Here is an 18969-nt window from a genome sequence, read left to right as displayed (position 1 = left end):
CTGCTATTCTGACTTCAGTCCAAGATTTCTGATTTTCTGAGTCAAAACTCAAAGAAATATTTCCCACATTGTCTTAACTCGATACATGAATACTGAATACAGATCAGGTCTCACACACACCTCCGGGTTGTCGTGGACCTTCTCAGTGTTCGGGCTGGGCGGTTTGAAGCAGGCCAGCATCTCCAGCAGGTCGAACAGCGTGGTGAGGTGCGGCTCCTGGAGGAGCAGCAGCATGGGGATGTGCTCCTTCTGAGGAGGGGGCAGACAGGAGGCCGGCAGCTGGATGCCCTCCCCCTTCCTCTCCCTCCGCGGAGCTCCCAGAGACACAAACACCATCTGGGATCAAACAGAGTTCAACTTAAACTTTATCAGTTTTAAAGGGTCTCGTATCTTTTCACCTGGGCCCTATTTTTCCATCAAAATGATAACCAGTTAGAAAAAGCTTGGTTTATAAGGTTATAATAGCTGCAATATAAGCCTTTGGGGAGAAGATGTCTGCTCAAAGGTCGTCCACTAAAAGTTCTTGTTGTTTCCACTGACAGGCTCAGATTGTTCTTCTAAGTGTGTGACAACATGACAGAAAGGATCCCTACAGAGATAGACCTTTGTGTTACAGAGGAAGATGATTGTTTTAACCACACACAGACGTTACATCGCTCTCTGCACACACACCAGACTCCATTCATAAAAACACTGATTTTACCGCACTGAACACAGGAGCTGCTGCTCTGCTGCTGCCCAGTTCAATCAGTTAGTTTGTGTTGTTGTGTGACTTCGGTGTTTTGAAAAGGTTACTCTGGATACAACACAATATTTGTGTGACACGCAATCACAAGACATCTAGAAGCAGTGGACAAGCAGCTCCTGTGCTCTGTAAGGTCAATTACTGTTTTTGTCAGTGGAGTCTGGTGGCTTTGAAGAGAGCAATGAGACAATTCTTTCTACTTTGAAAAAAAAAGGTTTATCTGTGTGAGCTCTGGAAAGACTTGACAAAAGAAACCCGTGCAGTCACCTGCATATCTTTGAAGCCCAGCTCATGTAGTGTCTTCTCGTCGTAGTCTGTAGTCAGCTCGTGCCCAGAGGAGATCATCCTGACTGGTCCCATCAAACCACCTGCAGAGGACAAGAGAAGGTCTCATACATAAGCTCAGAAAGACAAACCACTATGAAGCTAACTGTTAAAGTGATCTAGAGATGTTCGTAAGTAAGGAGTAACAAGTGGAGGATTTGTGGGACCTGGGAAGTCGCCCTGCTGCCGGCCGCTCTGACCGAACTCCTGCAGCTGAGCCTGCTGGTTCATCTGCTCCTTCTGCAGGTTCTCGTACCAGTGGGTCACCTCAGCTCGCAGGTCAGCTACCTGGTCACTGGGGTACATCTCGATAGTCATCTGTAGGAACAAAGGGTTTTTATGAAGGCTTAATCTATTGATGCAACATGTTGATATGTGCAACTTCAACAAAGACAGAAAAGCATGCTGCTGAAGTTAGATATACTGTTCCTCGGAGGGGTCTGGTTGTTTGTTGGGTTAAAGGTAAATATGTCACCTTGTCAGGAAGTCCGGCGGGCTGACAGACGATCCTGAGCGGCAGAGACTGTTTGTCGCTCAGAGCCTTCAGGTGGCTGCTGATGCCCGTCCCCTCGATCTGCCACTGCCGCAGGTGGTACGCAAACCTGTCAGAGACAGGAGCGGAAACAACGCGTGGTTGAGATGCGTCTGTATATGCAGTTATAACCTCTGCAAAGCATTTATAGTTGGTGCGTACCTGCGTCGAAAGGCCTCCAGGTGAGTTTTGAGCATGAGCAGCCCCCTCTCGATGCTGGTCAGGCTGGAGTGAGCGTCCTTCTCCAGGTTGGCTGAAGCCATGAGCAGACTCTCCATACACTTCCTGATGAACTCCTGCTCCTTCTCCAGGCCCGTCTTACCAGCTGGAGATGTCGACACGGGCACAAACAGGACATTAAAAACACAATGCAATGCAAAAGTACAAACACCCACAGCCAGCTAACTCGCACTGTGACATGCACAGAGTAACACTTTGTTTTAAAGGTCCATATGTTTGCATTAAAGTGTGTGTGTGTGTTTTGCAAACTGTGTTCTCAGTGTAATCTCACCGTTGATGTAGTAGGAGTTGATGTACTGGATGGCGGCGCGGCTGATATCTGCAGACTGAGCTCTCAGAGCGATCCCCCACAGCTGGTCCATCCCGCACAGCTACACACACACACACACACACACACACACACACACACACACACACACACACACACACACACACACACACACACACACACACACACACACACACACACACACACACACACACACACACACACACACACACACACACACTGTGAGCTAACAGTGTAATCTGAGTTAACGGAGATCAAAGTGAGGAACTTTGATCCGTCTTATTTCTAAAATAATAACAATAATAATAATAATCCATTCATCCATTATCTTCCGCAAGTTAGCCCTCTCGTCCCTCTCCCTAGCAACACAAATAGATATATAATCCCTCCAGCAGGCTCTGGGTCTAACCAGGGGTCTCCTCCCAGTGCACGGTGAACCTCCACAGGGAGGCGCCCAGGAGGCATCCTAACCAGATGCCTGATCCACCTCAACTGGCTCCTTTCGATGTGAAGGAGCGGCTCAATTGCGAGCTCCCTCCGGATGTCTGAGCTCCTTACCCTCTCTCTAAGGCTGAGCCCAGACACCCTGCAGAGGAAACTCATTTTGGCCACTTGTATCGGCGACCTGATCCTTTCGGTCACTGCCCAAAGCTCATGACCACAGGTGAGGGTTGGAACGAAGATCGACTGGTAAACTGAAAGCTTTGCCTTCAGGCTCAGCTCCCTCTTCACCACGACGGTCCGATACAACGCCCGCATTACTGCTAACGCTGCACCGATCTCGCGATCCATTTTACCCTCGCTCGTGAACAAGACCCCGAGATACTTGAACTCCTTCGCTTATAAGAATAATGATAATAAAGTTTCGGTTTACAGCACTTATCAAAACCCACCTTACAACGTGATTTACAAAACATAAAAGAGGAAGAACTTACAACAAATGAATAAGTGCGTCTGTTTACCTCACAGCTGGAGGCGTTGTCCAGAGCGCTGGTGGCGAGGCGAGCCAGGTTACACAGGTGCTGGAAGAGGTTCAGGCCCGTCATGCTGATAGTCTCCGGCTTCAGCTGGGGCATCTGGAGACACACACACACACACACACACACACACACACACACACACACACACAGTTACACACACACAAATAACCCAACATCAGCACACAGCTTCATATGTTTAAACCACCTGCAACTGAATCTGGTTCACCAAGACTCCCCCTACCTTCTCCAGGAACAGGTGTTTGTAGGTCTCCATGCCCATGGCGTGCTGGTCCTTGCTGCGGACCTGATTGAGGAACCAGTGCAGCGCGTCGTCGTAGCACTCGGCGTCCTCCACAAGGCAGTGCCACAGGATGTCCACCTGCTCCAGACTCAGTCCTGAAAAACACACACACACACACTTAGAAAGTTACACACAGACAGGTCTCTAAAACTCCATTAAAGATATAAATCTGACTAAATGCTCGACTGCAGAACCTGAGATGTTACAAGTTAAAGTGTCTATAAGAAAGAACAGCTGAAGAGAGACTGGAACGTAGGGAGCAGAGAGAGAGGAGGAGAAGGACAAGGACAAGGAGGAGAAGAAGAAGGAGGAGGAGGAGGAACACAAGGAGAGGAAGAAGAAAAAGAAGGAGGAGGTGGACAAGGTGAAGTTGAAGGAGAAGGAGAAGAAGGAGGAAGAGGACAAAGAGAAGACAAAGAAAAGGGAAGACTAGGAGAAGAAGGAGAAAGAGAAGTAGGAGGAGGAGGAAGACAAGGACAATGAGAAGTAGGAGGAGGAGAAGGAGGACAAAAAGAAGGAGGAGGAAGACAAAAAGCAGGAGGAGGTGAAGAAGGAGAAGAACAAAAAGGAGAAGGAGAAGGAGGGCAAGGAGAAGATAAAGGAGAAGGAGGAGAAGGAGAAGAAGAAGAAGAAGAAGAAAGAGAAGGAGGAGGAGGAGGAAGACAAGGACAATGAGAAGTAGGAGGAGGAGAAGGAGGACAATAAGAAGGAGGGGGAAGAAGACAAAAAGAAGGAGGAGGTGAAGAAGGAGAAGAAGAACAAAAAGGAGAAGAAGGCCAAGTACTAAGTAGAAAGGGGACGATGTGTTCGTACGGATGGAGCGTGGAACAGTTTTGTTATGAGCCACGTGAACAGCGTAAGGAGGAGTTCCGCCTCTTTGTCAGAATACGAGCAAACACAGGAACACATTTCTTTCTCTCTGAAGGAAGTCAAAGAGCCAGAAAGAAGAAAGGAACAGACAGAGAGGATGAAGATGAGACAGTTCTGTTTGTTATCCAGGAGAGGATGAAGATGAGACAGTTCTGTTTGTTATCCAGGAGAGGATGAAGATGAGACAGTTCTGTTCGTCATCCATCACACTTTGGTCTTCTTGCTCTCACTGCTTTCAGAACTGAGGCTTTAAAATCTGTTGAACCACATGACTCATATTTAGATCAAACTTAAATGATGACCTGGGTAATCACACGAGCTAAATGTGGTCAAATACTACCAGAAAAATGGGTCCTATTTCTCCTCCTCAGCGTCACGTCCCGCTCTCTCACAGACAGCGGGAGCTTTGTTCTCAGAGGGGCAGCTCAGGTTGCATAATGAGGTCTATTTTAGCATCGTCCCCCCCCCCAGACTCAGAGAGGAACCAAACGCTCATTCAGAGTTCATTTCAAACCGCTGTTCAAAACGCTTCACCGGGGCTGGAAGAACAGCTGCAGACACGGTTCTGCACATTCAACCCATTCATTTAAGCTCTCTTCAAGTTTAAGTCGCTTCTAACAATGTGTCAGAACCAACTGAACGACTTCCACATGGGAAGTCTTTGCATCAAGATCAGCATGAATCAGTAGTTGTTGAAATATCAGTCGGATCTTATCGGTAAACATGCATCAAAACGTTGGTTCATAGGATGGTTGAAGTGTTTATCACATGAATGAATGAGACTGATGTCTTGTGAGCTACTGGATGCCTACATTTCCCATGGGATCAATAAAGTATTTCTCTCTCTCTATGAAATGCTACTGGCAGCTATTTAATTAATGTGGCAGAAAACTTTTCTGTGCGTAAACCTGATCAACACCTGTATAACTAGAAATAAAAAAATGAATAGGTGAGAAAATCTTCTTTCTAAAAAGATGTGGATGAACTTATAATTGAATAAAAACAGTGAAATCTTAAATAAATATTTAGAATTTAGAATTAGAAATTCAAGCAGTTATGTTAGCATGATGCTAGCTGGAAACTCCTCCAAATTAAGCCTCACGGTTACAAATTATGCACTGACAGCTTTGGTCTGGACTTTACTTTAAAAGCCCGGTTTGTTCGGACAGGTGAGAACACACCAACGCCGACCGTGGACGTCCGGTTAGATTGTTTAAGCAAACATGTAGGAGCAATCTGTAAGTAGACGGGGCATCAGTCTTTTGACCTCATGTTAGACCTCACATTAAAAGTTCTGTCGTGTTGAAATGAATAATAAATCAATCTTTGAAACTGGCTGCGACAGACCTAGAACAGTAAGCAAACCAAGACAGTGTGCATTGTGGGTTGTTAACAGGTGCTGACACTTGCAGAGACAGCCACGCAGTGAGTAGAGGACAGACGTGAGGGAGCGACGAGGAAATAGAAACTTGGGCTGACCAAACAATTTCACAGAACACGGAGGTGTTCAAACTGTTCAGTGAAAAACTGAAGGAGATCTGATCGATCTGTGGAACAATGTCGGCTAACAGTAAAAGAAGAAAAAGGAAACATTAAAGTCCACGATCGTGTTGTGACTGAGGGGAAACGTTTGGTCCGCTGGTAAAAGCTGCCGAGTGAACACAAACCAAACTCGAGGCAAAATGCAACATCCTGTTTTCTTTATTTCACACAAACGTGGGCGTCGCTCTCTGAGCGGATTAAAGAAGCTGAGTCTTACTGAAGTGATCAGGAGATCCCAGTGTGGAGAAGACGCAGGTGAGGAACTGCAGACGGACCTGGACCTCAGCGCTGTGGCTGTACCTGCAACGACACATCAAAGGAAGACGTGTCAGTGTTAGCAGCAACATCTGAAAACCAAGATTCTACTAAATCCATTAAGTTTTAATACCAATGTAAGTCTGTGTTACTCCTCCCTGTGTGTGGATGATGATGTGTTTGACTGATTTTACTGATCGTTTCCTTTTCAGCTCAGGGACACACCAAGCTCCGAGCATCCTTATTACCTGACAGCTCCACTTCTATCAGATCACAGTTTCACAGCAGACTGTCTCCTGTCTCTTCTTCTGTGAGTCCTGTTCCTGTAGTTTCTAACTTTATCGTTCTGGATGAAGGATTTCAGTCAGCTGGTGGGCTACATTTGGTGGCGTCCCAAAGCGGCACAGAAGAGAGATCGATTTGTTTGTTTTGGAGAAGAGAAGTCGATGAACGATGACCACTAAAGGGTCATTTAGAGACTTGGATTGTAAAGTTATAAAAGGCAGTTTCGATCGTTACAGGGCTGCAAGATTAATCGAATATTAATCCTGATCACGTTTTTTTCTTCTCATGATTAAATAGACGTGACTGACGGTGACACTGACGTTTAAAACATTCTGCTGCGTATCAAATCAAGCGTTCCCTAAACTAACAGCCGCTCCCCCAGGGGGCGATGGAGAGGTTTGGGCTTCACTTCTGGGGGAGCTGGCATGTCATGTGATGAGCGCCTCATTGGAGACAGAAGAACGAGCTACTCCCCGCCCTCCAGCGTCAAGGCAGACATCCAGAACAGAGTCTCAAAGACTCCCAGAGACACACTGAAATTACCCATGATGCACCACATTCAGGTTTGTGTTCATGAGCTGAAAGTAGCAGCAACTATTTAAATGTGAAAGTACAATACAAAAGATGAATAAACAATCAGACACTTGTTGATAAACTGTCCCTGTGTGTTACTGAGGTCAACAGCTGACCGACTTACAGTGCAAACTTGTGCCGGTGTTCGCGGACTTCCTGGATGTAGTGCTGAAGGTTGTCGAAGAACAGCTTCATCATGTGCAGCTCCTTCTCGGCCCACCTGACACAACCGACACGCACGTTTTAAAACTTATTTCACATCTTAAAGACCAGAAGAAGTTTGTCACGTGTGCAGGGAAAAACAAGGAATACACAGACTGAAGCAAACGAGCTGTTCAATAGATTTTCTGAACTTTGATACTCAAGCGAGGAAATGCTGCTTACATGGTGATCCAGTGGGTGTCGTAGCTGGAGCCAAACTGCTGAAAAGTGCCAAAAAGCTTAGGTAGTAGACGCAAGGAAACCACGACGGACCTGAGGGGAGAGAAAAAAGATGAGGGTCGGAAACAAAAGAGAATAAAAGAAAGAAAGAAACACATCGAAAGAGTTCTGGAAAGGTTCTGTTGCTGTGTGAGCACTACAGTCAGGGTCAGAAAGATGATATCTAAAAAACAGACAGGAGAATGATCCTCTTCCAACATGAAATACTTTCCAGGTCACCGTTTCATTCAGCTTTCACAGACGTCTGTTCTGTGAGTGTTTGTTTGCAGAAATGACTGAATCCAGAGGAAACCAATCACTCTGCTCGGGGTCACTCTCACCTGTGATGTGCCAAGTTATCGAGGCAGCCCTCGATGAAGCGCATTCGGATCTGTCTGTCAGTGAACCAGCAGACGAGCGAACACAGCAGCTTCTCTGCTTCATTGATCAGACCCTCAGACAGGTGGATCTACACACACACAGACAAACAAAAGTTCACACACCCAACTTTTATTCTCCATAGCTAAAGAAAATCTGCATCTACGTCTATAAAAGAGAGGAGAGGTTTGAAGTCATACCGCGTCCTCGTCCTGCACCAGGTCCCACAGCAGAGTGTTGCCCTTCTTACAAACGTTGTCCAGGTTGATGTCGGTCACAGCGTGGCTGCTGGAGTACTGGTGTTTATGGACGGCCGGACCTGCAGAGTTACAGAGTGCTGACAAATTTAGCTCTCCTTGTTCTTTGGCAGGTTAACCCTTAATCTGAATACTTCAAACTTATCTGGCTCACCTTGCACCAGGTGCTCATGGTAGATGGAGGCCAGGTTGGGGAGGTGCTGCTGCAGGTGGGAGCTGAGCTCAGCGTGGGAGTTGATCTGGACGAGCTCCTCCTCGCAGCCCGACTCCTCCCCGTCAAAGTCGGCCATGTTCTTCTCTGACTTGGCGCTGACCTGCGAGCTGCTGCAGCTCACGTCGTCAGCGCTCAGCATGTCCTCCACCATGGGGCTGAGGGAGGACGGAGGGTTTGACAGTTAGAGAGTTAATTAAAGAACAACCAGCAACCACGTTGTTTAGATGAATTTAGATACAAAGGAACATTTTTTACACAAGATGTTAAAAACAAATGATGGATGTGCTGTGAATACTGATGGTCCCCAGAGGAGGAGAAAGCTGGTGTGTTTACCCTTCATGATGGTGGTGGTGATGATGGTGGTGGTGGTGGTGCTGGGGGCCGATGAAGCGCCGGCAGTTAAAGAGCTCGCTGCCCATTGCCTCTCCGAGGAAGTCCCCGGGCCGTGGCATACACGTGGGCTCCTGAGGCCCCTGGACCATCTGTGAGGGTCCCATGTCCGTCGGCTGCTGCTGAGGCTCCGCCCCCTCAGGCCGAGCGGACGACGACACAGAACAAGCGTCCAACATCCTCATCCGGCTTTCCAGCGACGTGGATCCAGCTGTTACCATTACAGCGGCAGTGTCTGGGTTGAAAGGGAGAACCTTGGGCTTGGCTCCGCCCCCTGAACCACTGGGCCCCGCCCCCTGGCTCGTCCCCTCGCCGAGCGCCTCCCCCGCCTTCCTCTTCCTGGACTCCGTCTGCTCCCTGTGCTCCTTCTGCTGCCCGCCCTCTGTGGCCGACCGGTTCCCCTCGTCTTCATCCTCTTCGTCATCATCGTCATCCTCCTCATCGTCTTCCTCTTCGTCGTCCTCCTCCTCCTCCTTTAAGGCCTCGCTGTCCGCCATGTCGTCAGAGTGCATCTCGCTGCCCGGGCTGCCGGCTGATTGGCTGGCTCTGCTGGAGGCGGCCTCGTTGCTGGAGGCCTCGCTGCGGCCGCTGCTGCTGCCCGGCCCGCTGCTGCCCTCCTCCACGCTGTTCGCCGTCTCATCAGAGCTGCCCTGCATCGACTCCTGAGGAGGCAACAGAGTCACAAGAAACAATATGGTTTCCTTTGTTCACTGCTGTCAGTAAGAGGAGAGAGCAATGCTCCACATCCTGACCCATTAAAAATGTGTGAGGCTGTGTTCAGACCAAAAGGGAAGAGTGACAAAACCTGCTGATATTCGCCAAACAAACCTTGATCAAAGAATCTGCGCATTCACGTGTGTGTGTGTGTGTGTGTGTGTGTGTGTGTGCATGTGTGTGTGTTTATACCTCTGTGTCCGACAGCCTCTGCTGGCTCCTCTTGCTGCCTGTCATCATCTGGTCATCCATCTCCATGTCGCTGCCTCCGCTGTGTTGAGTGTCGCTGTTGTCGCTGCTGTCCGGGCTGGCGGCCGGTGAGCCTGAGACGAGAAGACGGACTGAGAAGCAGGAACCAGACTGACAACTTCCTGTTACAGTGAAATCAAACCTGTCATATGACTTCACACTGACTGAACCTAATCTGCTACTTCCCCTGGTGTCTTTTTTTATACATTTTGGGATCTAAACCTGAGCCAGCAGATGCAAAACGGGCTGTAACGGCTGCAACATAATCCCTGATGGGTCAAAGGTCGTCCACTAAAAGTTCTTGTTGTTTCCACTGACAGGCTCAGATTGTTCTCCTAAGTGTCTGACAACATTACAGAAAGGATCCCTACAGAGATAGACCTTTTTGTTACTGAGGAAGATGATTGTTTTAACCAAAAACAGACGTTCTCTGCAAACACACCAGACTCCATTGATAAAAACAGGGATTTTACATAACAGGACACAGGAGTCGCTGGTAACTGCTGCCTCTGTCCGCTTTGTTTGTTTGTGTTATTGTGTGACTTTGGTGTTTTTAAATGCACAACACAATATTTTTGTGACACAACAAACTAACTAACGAGGCAATGACAGACCAGTAGTGGTAAAAGGGTCATTTTTAAATTGCAGAACAAAGGCAGAAGGAAAATTGCTGTTTTTCCAATGGAGTCTGGTGTCTTAGAAGAGAGCGATGAAACGTCTGTTTGTGGTGAAAAAATACTTTTCTCTGTAACAAAAAGGTCTAGGTGAAAAAAAAGGATATTTTGAGGATAACTTATTCTTACTATTAACATTGGATAACTTCCATTACTAGTTGATTTGCAGATTCAGATACTTGGACAAAAAATCAACAACTAAATTACTATATATTATTTTAAGTATAGGTTCAAATAAAATAAGGACGGTTTAAAGATACCTCACAGTATATAATAAGGACTTTTACTTGTAACCGAGTATTTCTACACGTTATTATTGCTAGGTCTGAGTACTTGTCCCACCACTGCCAGAGCTCAAAGAGAAAAACTAACTGATGCTGGCTAGTTGTTGCCGAGACCTTTTTTTGCATTTCGATTCATCAGACATATTTTCCTGGAGCTACACGAGTCCAGACTGACCTTTCTTGTTGCCCATGGGGATGTTGGTGTTGAGCAGCGAGGCGAAGGAGCTCTGTTTGGAGAGCTGGGCCTTGGCTGCCAGTGCGTTGTTCCACAGAGCCTTGATGAGCATGGAGGCCAGGTACAACGTCTGGGGAGGGAGGAGACGCATTATTACACGTTAAGTGAAGTGACTGTTTTTTAGGTCTGTGTGTGTGTGTGTGTGTGTGTGTGTGTGTGTGTGTGTGTGTGTACCTGCTCGGTGTGGGCGCTGGGGTGCAGGCCTGACACCAGGTTGAGGACGTGGCGGAGAGGCACTGGGTCCAGGTTTTTGATGAGTGAGGGGAAAAGGTCGTGGATGTAACGGCTGCAGTGTTTCAGCTGAAAGAGGAAATGAAAAATGCAGATTTAATCATTCCATTAAAAAAACAAAGAACAGAGTCTTGAAACTGAAACAGTAAAATATGGGTAAGAATCACATGTAATTCCATTACTTTGAATATTTTAGGATTGTATTTCTTTTGTTATAACAAGCGAATGCATACAATGCTTTTCCTCAGAGCTAAACTATCAACAAGGATTAGACAATATTTTAATTAAAATTTAAAAAGGGTTTTCAAGATGGGCAGTAAGAGGTAAATATTAAGTAGGCATTTGGAGAAGTAACCTGAATACGTGTGGAAACAAAACAGTGTGTTCTAAATACGTTTCATTCATACTGTACATTAATATGTTTACATTCAAAAACTGTACGCTGGAAAAGGCTGAAATAAGATTCATATCAGATATGTATAAATATTTTATTATATCTTCATAATTATTAGTGTTAAACACTATCGGTCCAAATAGACAAAGCCAGCCGACATTTCTGTGTCTTATCACCTCGATGTAGCAACAGAGACAAACAGCTTAATGGAGCAGAACAAAGCTGTGCACAGTCAGGTGTAAATCAGCGCCGTCTTACCTGAGCTGCAGCCCAAATACAGTCCACATGCTGCGTGCTGAGTCGGCCCTCTGCAGCCAAGAAGTTCAGGATCACTTGGCACTGTTTAATGATCTGGAAAACACACACACACGATTTGAATCGACTGTGCAGGGAGAAAATCAAATGACCTACAATCTCAAACAGTTATGTGATGGATTTAGAAATGACACGTTTGTACACATTGGCCTTCAGTGGATGAGAGGTCTCACCTCAATGTGCAAATTTGGTCCGAATATGTGCTCCACCACGTTGTTGTGGATCAGCCAGTCAGCTAGTTCTTTTGCTATGGACCTGCAAGGACGCGAAGCAGAACCAGAAGGACGTTTAATGAGATGACACACAGGTGAGCCAGAGATCAACATAGAGAGGAGAAAATTCAGTGTATGATTTACTGACTGTGTGGAGACACATCAGTGCTCATTTTGGCATTTTAGATTTAGTCTATGTCTTCAGACGAAAATGTTTACCTGTATACGGCTGATTTAATTGGTTTAATCTGTTGTAAAGCTCCATCCTTTCACTAGATGTTCTACAGGGGTACTAAAGCTGAGGTTATATGTAAATGGTAACTTCTGGAACGTAACGTTGCATGTAAAGCCACAGATCGAGCCGTGCAGTTACAGCAGCTCATACTGCACATTCCTCTCTCGCCTTATTGCAGCAGCAGTGTTGTTTTTACCGTTAATACGTTTATATGGTCATCATCGCTTCTCATTAAACAGTCTGACTGAAGCAGACGGGCAGTGATCGCCCCTTTTTCTGTGAGCCTGAAGCAGAAAGCCTGAGCTAACAGAGACAGTTCAGAAGCACGTTCGAGATACTGGTTCTCTCTAACTGGGCCTGAAGATTTAAAATATCCTGGACTTTAAACGTCCACCACAACACATTTTATTCTGTCTCGTTAACGAGACAAAACATACGTACACGCATCACAGTTTTTATTATCAATGATCTATTTCTGGCTCGTCAACGTCTTCTCTTTGTCTTGGAAAAAAGGTTGTTGACGAACATTTATCGTCATAATTTTCTTTAACAAAATTAAAGAGTACGCTCCTGCTTTCCTGCTCAACAAAAGCGTTACCAGAGCGTGTGTTTGTCTCCGTCTTTGGTTATTTTTCACACTCGAATCACTTGTTACATGTTTATTCAAAGTTGGAAAGTAAAAGATTGTTGCAGACTCTTTTGTGTATATCAGATTATATAATTAAATCATCCATTATATAACTAATTATTCAGAGTGAAAACATTTCATAGAATCTAAACAGATACGTTGGCATCTTCAACCATCGTATCCCTTTAACTTACGTTTCTGTGTCGGACACCAGAGACTCGTTGTTGCAGACGTCGTTGAAGGTGTGGAGTTGGTTCTGGGGAAACACGCACATTTAAAGAGGGAGGGAATCGAGGAGAAATGTTGTGTAAACTGAACTCTGCTGTTAATGTGAGCCACAGGAACAGTGGCAGCTCCGTAACATCCAAAGTTAAAGGAGAAATCGCCCTGAGCCCTAAATTGATATTAATTGATAGAATCGATTTATCACCAGCTCTTGGAGTTGATGTTTTTTCGCTTGCTCATGTGGGAGAAGCAATAAACATTTCCACAACTAGGAACTCTTTCTCGTCAGTTCAGATGGTAACCAAGAGAAGGAAAGAAACAGAACTGCAGACAAAACTAAAAACAACAATGCAGAACCAAAAAGTCCTGAGAGCCTAACCGAGTCAGGGGTTTGTGAGTGAGTTCAGTCGTGTGTGGACTCACTGTGATTTGGCTGAGTCCTGCCAGCCTCATGGTGAGCGTGGGGGACATGAAGTATTTGAAGGCGAGGTCCAGGCTCTCCTTGTCGAAGCACAGCGCGCTGTCCAGCGGCTCCTTCACCGTGCTCCACATCAGGTCGGCCATGTTGCGTGCCGCGCTCTGCCGCAGCTCCTGGTCCGACAGCTTACACAGATACCTGCAGGACACGGATCGAGATTTAATTAACTGACCTCTCAAAGGAATAAATAATACAGCACATGCTGAATTCATCTAAAACAATTTGAAAGATTTGTATACAACGTTAAAACAACCTGACGTCACCAAACTTACTAATGTTTATTCAACCTTTTTCCACTCCAGACATTTCATGAATTATGGCTATGACAGACTTTTAGCACGCTGCCAAGGGCCAGCTGAAGAGATGGACGCTCAGACAGACTGAGCCTCTTCCTGCTGTGCAAGAGAAGTGAGTTTGAGCCATACTAAGAGACATCCCCCATTCATCCCTTAGGTAGGGGTGTGTGTGTGTGTGTGTGTGTGTGTGTGTGTGTGTGTGTGTGTGTGTGTGTGTGAGGCATGGGAGGCGTGTACTTGAAGGCGCCGGTCGCCACAAATTTTGCTGTATTTTTGAGATTATTTTTAATCCCATAAATTCCCCCGCTCTGTGTCCGTGTACGCTGATGGATCAGATCAACACGTCATCTCTGGTCTTCTGGAACACTTTGAGATTTTCAGCTCTTTTCGTACGAGCTGAGAGACTTCGGTTGCTGCTGAAGGGTTTTTGTTTTAAGTGATCAAATTATTATAATTATTTTGTCCTAAAATGATACAATTTAAAAAGATAATTTAAGCATCAACAACAACAAAGTAGGACTGTCAACAAATATTCTAAATGTGACAGAGATGTGGACTTGAGACTTGGTGACTTGGACTCGAGTGGACTCGAGTCACTGTTTTGATGACACGCGACTTGACTTGACAAAAAATAAATGACTTGAGACTCGACTTGGACTTGAGGCCTGATGACTCGGATGACTTGCGTGTGTTCAGAAGTTCGAATGTTAGCTGTTAAATATAAAATGATAAGATTCAAAGTTTCTGTCTAACTATCAAGTCTGTACGTAGCACAAACTGGGAGTCATGATTGGACGACTCAAAAAGCTCCTCGGTATGTGATTGTCCTGATTTGATGACTGGCTGTCAGTCAAACTCCTCGCTATGGCAACACGCAACATCAAAGCCCCCAAAGAGAATCCTCATCAGTTGAACTCATTACTACTCAATACCATAGACTGTATAAAAAGATGGACGACATGACAGCTCCCTTAAAGTGAAGCCAAACCCTCTCTGTCGCCCCCTGCTGACTGGCTGCAGTGTTGGTCATAAAGCCCGCCTCCTCCATGTTAACAGATGGGACATGAGTCAAACTATAAAATCAAAATACACGACCGATTCATTTTTCTTAAACATGGTTTCTGTCATTATAGTTAGTTCTTATCATGCTGATTTATATCAGGTGTTCATTTTTCTGCTAGTTCATGTAACCTAGCCCTAATACTAACACTATAGTATCGACGCAGAAGTAGTGGGTTATGTCAGTGTGTCGTTGCTATGGAGACGGCTGCGTTGCATTCCGTTGCTTTAATGTGAACGGCCCAGTGTTAGAACGTTTACAGATGTTGGTCAGATTCTTTCGGCCGTTGCATCCAGTCTCGTTGCGAATCATTGATCTGAACTGGCCTGAAGAGCGAGTCGCTGACGGACTCCACTCTGATGCTCTATATGTCTTCATTCCTTTTGTAACCAGCAGATCCTCCAGAAGGCTGCAAGTATTTCAGCTTCTTCTGACTTTTTCTTATAAGTGAGTTTTCTCTGTTGCCATCAGGACGTCATGAAGTTTCACCTGCTTGTAAAAGCGACCACTATTCTAAATAGTTCAGCCTGCAGAAAAGTTACAGGGCAGAAACAGCGCAGGAAACAAACACACGAAAACTAGGGTGGACATAGGAGTCAGTTTCCTAAAGCTTCCCTGTGTATCGACTTTTAAAGCATTTCGTAAAGCATGATGTTTTGTGTTTCATGTCTTCTCGTACAGCACTCCTCTGCTCTGAACCCACGCTGATACACCTCACCTCTCATCTTGATAGTCAAAACAAGGGTGCTGATGTATTTTTGGCATGCATCACACAGTTTGCCGCTGGTGTGTGCTGCCCTTTATAGTCCTGTCGAGCTGAGAAAGATGGATGACAAAGAGTCTTCTTCTCTACAATGCACAGAGTGGATAACACTGAGGCTGATCAGGAGAGGATAAGAGAGGAGTTAGCTGTTCACATTTTGAAAGACTGACCTGTGCAGACGGATATGTTTGCATAAAGGATGTCTTAATAAACTGAGGGATCGTCCCTTTAATCACTGTCAGTATTACATAAATCATTGTGTGTCTCAGCAGCCGAGCATCATCCCGTCTGCGTCACATGACCGAGCCCCGCCAGCGCTCTGCCTCTTCTCGTCGGGTCATGTGAGGAGAGGTTCCGCTGGAGGCCTGGCAACCGTTGCCATGGCGACAGGAGCTCTTCCTAGCAACGCATGTGTGGTACTTGGTGGTATTTGGAGGAGAGGGAGCGTGAATGAGCGAGGTGCACAGACTGGGTGAGAGACAGAGAGAGCTCGGAGACCGAATCGATCACGTCCGATTTCGGCAGCTCAGATGGAAGCTAACACTTTGACACTGAAGCTAACACCTTGACACTGAAGCTAACACCTTGACACTGAGGCTAACATGGTTTTTAAAGCATTTAAAAAGGTGCAATAGGTAACATCTTAATCATAGGTATAACAGAATAACATTAATATCTAACAGTCATACTGAGATGTTTGATTTGTCCTGAATTTTACCACTAAGTCGGCATCATTTCCCTGCAGAAGCTACGTTTCTCTCAGCCTGATGTGTGTGGGGATGTTGTCGGATGCTGAGCTCACAGAGAAGAAAGGTGTTCAACAAAATGGCAGCTACTCAGTCTTTTACAAACCAGCGAGTGAGACACCTGAGGCGGTGTGCAGAAGCTGGGGAAATGTTCTCCTTACTTCGGCTTCTTGTCCTAACAGCTGAACAGAAGATGCATGACTGCTGAGGCTGATTTTATCTTTTTTTATCCACAAATATGTGGAGGAAATATTGTTTCTGCACCTCTGTTTACACACAGGTATATAGGAGATATATTTCCTATTGTCCACTGATGATTGTTTTTTAATTTTACGAGGATGTTGAGGAGAAATCACCCTACTTAATTTTTCAGGACTTTTTGTTTAAAGAGTTTAATTTGGATTGGAATGAAGCAGATTTGAAAATTTGGCAATCCAGGATCAGATAACCCATCTTCCTGTTGGCCCAGGGACTATGGCCTAGTCAGGACCTGATTTTGTGTATCAAAGTTTTTACAATCCTACTCAGAAGTTTCAGCACAAACTGGAGGTTTCATAAGAAACCAAACCAGATTACCTGCTCTAATCCGTTTCAGAGCCTTTTTTCTTTTGAACAACCTCGTCTCAAGATTTGATCCAACCTGATCGCCGTAATCTGATCAGATTACTTTGAACAACTGGGCCCTGTGCTTCATCCAGTAACGGCAACAACAGGCTGTAATGGACACAACAAAATCCTTGGAAACAAATGCACCCAACCAAAGTAGAGTCTTCAAAGCCACCAGCCTCCATGGACAAAAACAGTAAATTAACAAGTTGCTGGTCAACTGCAGCCTCGGTCAGTTAGTTTGTGTTACTGTGTGACTTTGGTGTTTTAAAGTGTTAGCCTGGATCCAACACAATATTTGTGTAACACAATAATTTAAAAAAACGAATCAGTCCAGGACGATGTGGACCAGAAACTCCTGGGAGGTTAAATGGCTGTTTTTGTGAATGGACTCTGGTGGCTTTAAAGAGAGAGGTAACGACTGTTCCTGGTTTCAAAACAATCATCTTCCTCTGTAACAAAAAGGTCTACCTCTGTAGGGATCCTTTCTGTAATGCTGTCACACACTTAGAATAACAATCTGGCCGTAAACTCACCGTATTACATAGGTGCGGAACGGTATGATGTGCTGCATGACTGCAGGAATGTGCAACCATATTCGGATCTGTGGACAGAACCAAAAACATTTACTCAGCATTAAACTCACCACAAAGGTCGTCTTTAAAACTACATGTATCTTTATCATTAAAAACAAGATTACATTATATGCACACTATCTGAATCAATAAGAATATGTTGCATATTAGAAAAACTGGTTATTATATGCATAAAGTCTACTCAGGCAGTTTAAACAAAAACTGCACATTAGCCAGGTGTACCTCCAAATCCACCACAAATCTAAATCTTTCAGTTAGATATCCCAAACTGTTGCTCTTTAAATGTCAAGCAGCATTTGTGTTGGTGGACTCACGTTGGAGACGATGGTGATGAAGGCGTGGGCGATGGGGAAGGGGAGGCTCTCTGGAGTGCCCGATTCGAAGCACTCCTTCATCAGGGAGAGGCCGTGCTTCCCGCAGAACAGGCAGACGTAACGCAGCAGGTGCAGAGGAACCTCCACGTCCTGCGCGATGAGAGGACACAACATCGGGGACATTAAGTCACACAGTCATGATGAATATCAGAATCTCTTCTGTATTTTTCTTCCCCCTTTGTGTATTTACATTTCAGAAGTGGAAGCGCTGGCTGAGTCGTGCTGACTTATTTACAGTCAACAAAACATTTTCACAGTAGGAGACGAAAACATTTGGATGCACATGAAATCAAAGTAACAATTTAAAAGCAGAAAAACATACCAACCAGCATCAGCCCTTAATGAACATTTCCCCTCATAGATCAGACACCTGGTGACACCTTTATCGTGGTCAGGCGATGTGAGCTATTAAACATTTACTAGATCAGAAACCATTCCTAACACACTCCGATACAGAGGGTGGGAGTAAACACCTTTAAAAATGTAAATCTAAAATACACAAGAATGTTTTTAACCGTCTGCTTATTTTTCACAATCATCTGTACATTTTGATTTTACATTAAAAAGCCTCTTCCTGCCTCTGGACCTTCAAAATAAGAGTAGGCATTTTTCATGTCAAGCTGCATATTTGCAACCTTTTGAATTTCCTAACTCTTACTTATATTTCCCAGTTAATTTCCAACTCATTAAACACGATTAGTTTATGTTGTCAATCAGTGTGGGGGGTAACGTGTAACAAAGTAATCTGTTAGAGTAGTCAGATTACTTTTTTGTCGCAACGCGTTATTTATGCAAGTCAAGAAATCTGGAGGATCTACCACTGGATCGTGTATTTCCCTGTCGGAGTTTTTCCCAGGAGTTGCCGACACTTTATCCTGACGACTAACTGATTGACTGACTGCCACCGTGAGGAGGCCTACACTGTATCTATTGCATTTTGTATTGTTTTTGTTGAACGGCGAAGAGAGACGCTATTATGCGAGTTGGTTATTTCCTTGTTTGGTTTGGACTGAGGATTGAGTTGTGTCTTTGGTTTTCGTTTTACTGGATTGGACTGAA

At 45.2% G+C, this 18969-nt stretch overlaps 1 protein-coding gene across 2 annotated transcripts in view; it reads right to left on the bottom strand.

Annotated features, from left to right (window-relative positions):
- Window positions 1–18969, bottom strand: part of usp34 (ubiquitin specific peptidase 34) — a 60999-nt gene that overhangs the window by 24965 nt on the left and 17065 nt on the right. For both annotated transcript variants that reach the window (XM_069665325.1, XM_069665326.1), the window contains exons 5-28: window positions 17851–18000; window positions 17477–17544; window positions 13415–13607; window positions 12961–13022; window positions 11865–11946; window positions 11635–11727; window positions 10926–11051; window positions 10692–10821; window positions 9502–9632; window positions 8539–9257; window positions 8146–8360; window positions 7935–8053; window positions 7698–7825; window positions 7321–7410; window positions 7061–7156; window positions 6041–6123; window positions 3352–3506; window positions 3093–3206; window positions 2113–2212; window positions 1764–1926; window positions 1545–1671; window positions 1237–1387; window positions 1013–1113; window positions 121–336 (exon numbers count right to left, since the gene is read on the bottom strand). In XM_069665325.1, coding sequence (XP_069521426.1) covers window positions 121–336; window positions 1013–1113; window positions 1237–1387; window positions 1545–1671; window positions 1764–1926; window positions 2113–2212; window positions 3093–3206; window positions 3352–3506; window positions 6041–6123; window positions 7061–7156; window positions 7321–7410; window positions 7698–7825; window positions 7935–8053; window positions 8146–8360; window positions 8539–9257; window positions 9502–9632; window positions 10692–10821; window positions 10926–11051; window positions 11635–11727; window positions 11865–11946; window positions 12961–13022; window positions 13415–13607; window positions 17477–17544; window positions 17851–18000 — 3612 coding nt within the window. The remainder of the gene's footprint in view (window positions 1–120; window positions 337–1012; window positions 1114–1236; window positions 1388–1544; window positions 1672–1763; window positions 1927–2112; window positions 2213–3092; window positions 3207–3351; window positions 3507–6040; window positions 6124–7060; window positions 7157–7320; window positions 7411–7697; window positions 7826–7934; window positions 8054–8145; window positions 8361–8538; window positions 9258–9501; window positions 9633–10691; window positions 10822–10925; window positions 11052–11634; window positions 11728–11864; window positions 11947–12960; window positions 13023–13414; window positions 13608–17476; window positions 17545–17850; window positions 18001–18969) is intronic.

This window comes from Semicossyphus pulcher, unplaced genomic scaffold (assembly GCF_022749685.1).
Source record: "Semicossyphus pulcher isolate SPU_LCO1_2020_fin unplaced genomic scaffold, fSemPul1.0.p SCAF_17, whole genome shotgun sequence".
In the NCBI taxonomy this organism is placed as follows: domain Eukaryota; kingdom Metazoa; phylum Chordata; class Actinopteri; order Labriformes; family Labridae; genus Semicossyphus; species Semicossyphus pulcher.
The sequence above is the reverse complement of the archived record's forward strand: the minus strand, read 5'-3'. Positions and strand labels throughout refer to the sequence as shown.